The following is a 3,601-nucleotide window of genomic DNA, read 5'->3' as shown; positions in this document are numbered from 1 at the left end:
CAGGATATAGAGAACGACATGCTTCAAATGTTTTGGACAATGGAGGGAAAAAGTTTAGTGAGCGGAAAAAAGACACTGACAGCAGATGACAGGAAAGCTCTTGAAACACTAAAAAGGACGACATGCCACAACGGTTCTCGTTGTGAGATCGGACTACCTTGGAAAGATGACACTAAGCTACCGAACAACTACTTTCTTGCCAAAGCACAATTACAGTCACTTGAAAACCGACTTCAACAGGAACCAGACCTATTTTGTCGTTACAACCAAACCATCGAAGCAGACATCGAAAATGGATTTGTTGAAGAGACACAACGTCAACCCAGTTTCATGAATTCACAACTTTGGTATCTCCCACACCACCCGTTGAACATAAAATGAAGAAAAAAGTAAGACGGGTCACAAATGCAGCTTCAGTATACAAAGGACATTCACTTAACAAAGCTCTTTTGACCGGACCAAATCTACTATGCGGCCTTGTTGGACTTCTTCTGAGATTTCGGCAGTACAAGATTGCAGTAACCGGTGATATCGAAGCGATGTTCATGCAAGTTTCTATCAGAACAGAAGACCAAGACGCACTAAGATTTTTGTGGAACAAAGATGGAGAAGAAACAATTTTCAAGATTAAGAGACTAATATTTGGTGCAACTTGTTCCCCTTCATGTGCAATCTACATACTCCACAGATGTGCGGAAGACAACAAATTAAGTAATCCCGAAGCCTACTCAGCCATAAGAAACAATTTCTACATGGATGATTACCTTCAAAGTTTCAACACAACCGAAAACGCAGTAATCACAACAACAGAGGTAAAGGATACATTACACAAAGGTGGCTTTAAACTTACAAAGTTTTTTAGTAACGACCCAAACACAGTCATGAAAATAACTGGAGAAAATGCAGACACAGCGATAGACCAACGCATTTTAGGACAAATGTGGAATGCCAAGGAAGATATTTTCATCTTCAAAAGACCAGACTTAAAACTGGATGTCAAAAGCATGCAACAACGTCAATTGCTCTCACTCGCCGCATCATTGTTCGATCCCCTTGGAATCATTACGCCGTTTACCATTAGAGTACGATGCATTCTTCATTCAATAGTGAAACAAGGTAACAACTGGAACAATCAGATTCCAAGAGAGTTCCAACACGACTTACAACAATGGGTCGACGAATATGAGCAGATGCCAGAGATTTCTATTAGCAGATGTCTGATCCCCAACCCAGATGCTAAGCATGAACTTCACATATTTTGCGATGCATCAAGTACGGCAACAGCAACGACAATATACATCAGATCAACAAGCGCAGAAGAAATAACAACTCAATATGTTGTTAGCAAAGCAAGAGTTGCCCCCATTAAAACAACAACCATCCCGAAGTTAGAACTAGAAGCAGCAGCTATGGGAGCAGAACTTGCTTCTTTTGTTCGAAGCGAAATGACAGCACAGTTTGACAAAATTCAGTTCTGGACTGACAGTATGGCCACATTAGGTTGGATTAAATCAACAAAACACCAAGAAGTTTTTGTAGCAAATAGAATTGCAAAAATTTTAGCCAACTCTAAGTCAGATCAATGGATTTTTGTACCCGGTAAAATCAACCCTGCAGATCACGGAACAAGAGGACTTTCTTTAACAGACTTGAAAGAAAAATGGATGTCAGCGCCAAAATTTTTCCTAGAAAAATCCCGTTCCAAATTTCCAAAAAGACCAGCAATTTACAGCGATAAACGTTTTACGTACAGAAATTTCAAACACAGTTATTGACACTAATGATTTCTCTAGTTGGAATAAACTTATGCGACGGACCGAAACAGTAATGAAAGCAGTCCATATCTTTCGAAAACGACCAGTCACAAACAGTTATGAAGACGCACGACACCATCTATTGAGACAATCACAGCATAAAATTTTTCTGAAAGCATAAGAAACCTTGAACGGGAAAATGAACTAGACAAAAAGGACAAGTTATTACAGTTCACTCCCTTCCTGGACAAAGATGGTTTAATACGAGCAAGAGGCAGACTAAAGCACGCTAAAATACCCTACAGCCAGAAACATCCAATTATTCTTGACAGTAAGGATAATATTACCAAATTAATAATTGAGCAAGCCCACAACGACTGTAGACATCTTGGAACAGAGTTTGTCCGAGCACACCCGCAACAAGATTTCATCATTATAGGTCTTAGACGATTTTTGAAACAACTAAGTAAAACATGCTTCATTTGCCGACGATGGAGAGCACAAAATATCACCCCCCTCATGGCCGACCTACCCAGTTTCCGATTCGCAGAAGCAGGAAAACAATATCCTTTTCTAAATGTTGGGTTAGATTTTTTCGGACCCTTTTTCATTGAGCACACAAATCGCAAATTGGAACAACAATACGTATGTCTTTTCACCTGTCTTGTAACTAGAGCTGTGCATCTGGAGGTTTGTCAGACATTGGACACAGATAGTTGTCTACTAGCCAGTAGACCGTTTGTTTCGCGACGAGGATATACCGAGTTAATCATCTCTGACAATGGATCGAACTTCACATCAGCGAAAAAAATGTTGGATCTGAGCAAAATCAATGTGGACAACGACTACATCAAGTCCCAGCTACAGCAGCAAAATATTACATGGAAACTGAATCCACCTCTAGCCCCTCACTTCGGCGGGATATGGGAAAGGCTAATTCAGTCTGCTAAACGCACTTTGCTCATAATTTTAGGCAGCCAACAATTGAAAGCCGAAGTTTTTCAGACAATTGTAGCCGAGACTGAAGGACTTCTCAACTCCAGACCAATTAAATATGTCTCTTCAGACACAAACGATGAAGAAAAACTAACCCCGAATCATTTCTTATTAAGACGCCCTTACAGCCCTTTAGCACCGTTGACATCAACCAGCCGAACATTTAGTAAAAAGGAGTTCTCTTACACACAAACATTACTGGATCATTTTTGGAAACGTTTGCAAAAGGAGTACACATCAGATCTTATCAGCCGACCAAAGTGGAGAACAGAATCAGAACAATTGAAAGAAGGCGATTTAGTCTGGCTTTTGCATGAGTTCACTCCGAGAGGTATTTGGGCAATGGGTCGAATTGTGAAATGCCATAATGGATTGGACGGACGAGCACGATCCTTCGAAATCAAGACATCAATTGGAGTGCTGAACAGACCAGCAGTCAAATTAGCTAAAGTTTTACACAATACTTGAAACCATTAAATTTTAAATTTCGAACGACATATTGGTTTTAAATTTCCATAACATCGTGTCCAAAGTCAGCGTATCGAATATTCAACTCACACAAGCTCAAACAATCGAGCACATGAAGAAGTAACAACACTGTGAAACTACAAAACGAAAAGATATTTTTAACTTCCCTAAGTCCTTAACTTCCCTAAAGCTACGCGGAATCCAGCTCAAAGTTTTTTTCCCTCACCGACAACAGTCATCATCAAGTTTTTGTTATTTTTGCCCTTATATGCCAGTTCGACAAAAGCTAACGTCTACGGAATCCAACCCACATAATTTTGTCAACAGCCTTCAGATCGACGGAGTACACAAGTTCACATCAACAGAGTTTACAGTATATACTG

At 39.9% G+C, this 3,601-nt stretch overlaps 1 protein-coding gene across 1 annotated transcript; it reads left to right on the top strand.

The window, feature by feature from the left end:
• The first annotated feature begins 377 nt into the window (after nt 1-377).
• LOC142339688 (uncharacterized) lies at nt 378-3,218 on the top strand. Its single transcript, XM_075389908.1, has 2 exons — nt 378-1,500; nt 1,963-3,218. The coding sequence occupies exons 1-2, from the start codon at nt 378-380 to the stop codon at nt 3,216-3,218; spliced, it is 2,379 nt and encodes a 792-aa protein (XP_075246023.1).
• The last annotated feature ends 383 nt before the right edge of the window (nt 3,219-3,601 follow it).

Source organism: Convolutriloba macropyga, chromosome 5, assembly GCF_964194025.1.
Source record: "Convolutriloba macropyga chromosome 5, txConMacr16.3, whole genome shotgun sequence".
Classification (NCBI taxonomy): domain Eukaryota; kingdom Metazoa; phylum Xenacoelomorpha; order Acoela; family Convolutidae; genus Convolutriloba; species Convolutriloba macropyga.
The sequence above is the reverse complement of the archived record's forward strand: the minus strand, read 5'-3'. Positions and strand labels throughout refer to the sequence as shown.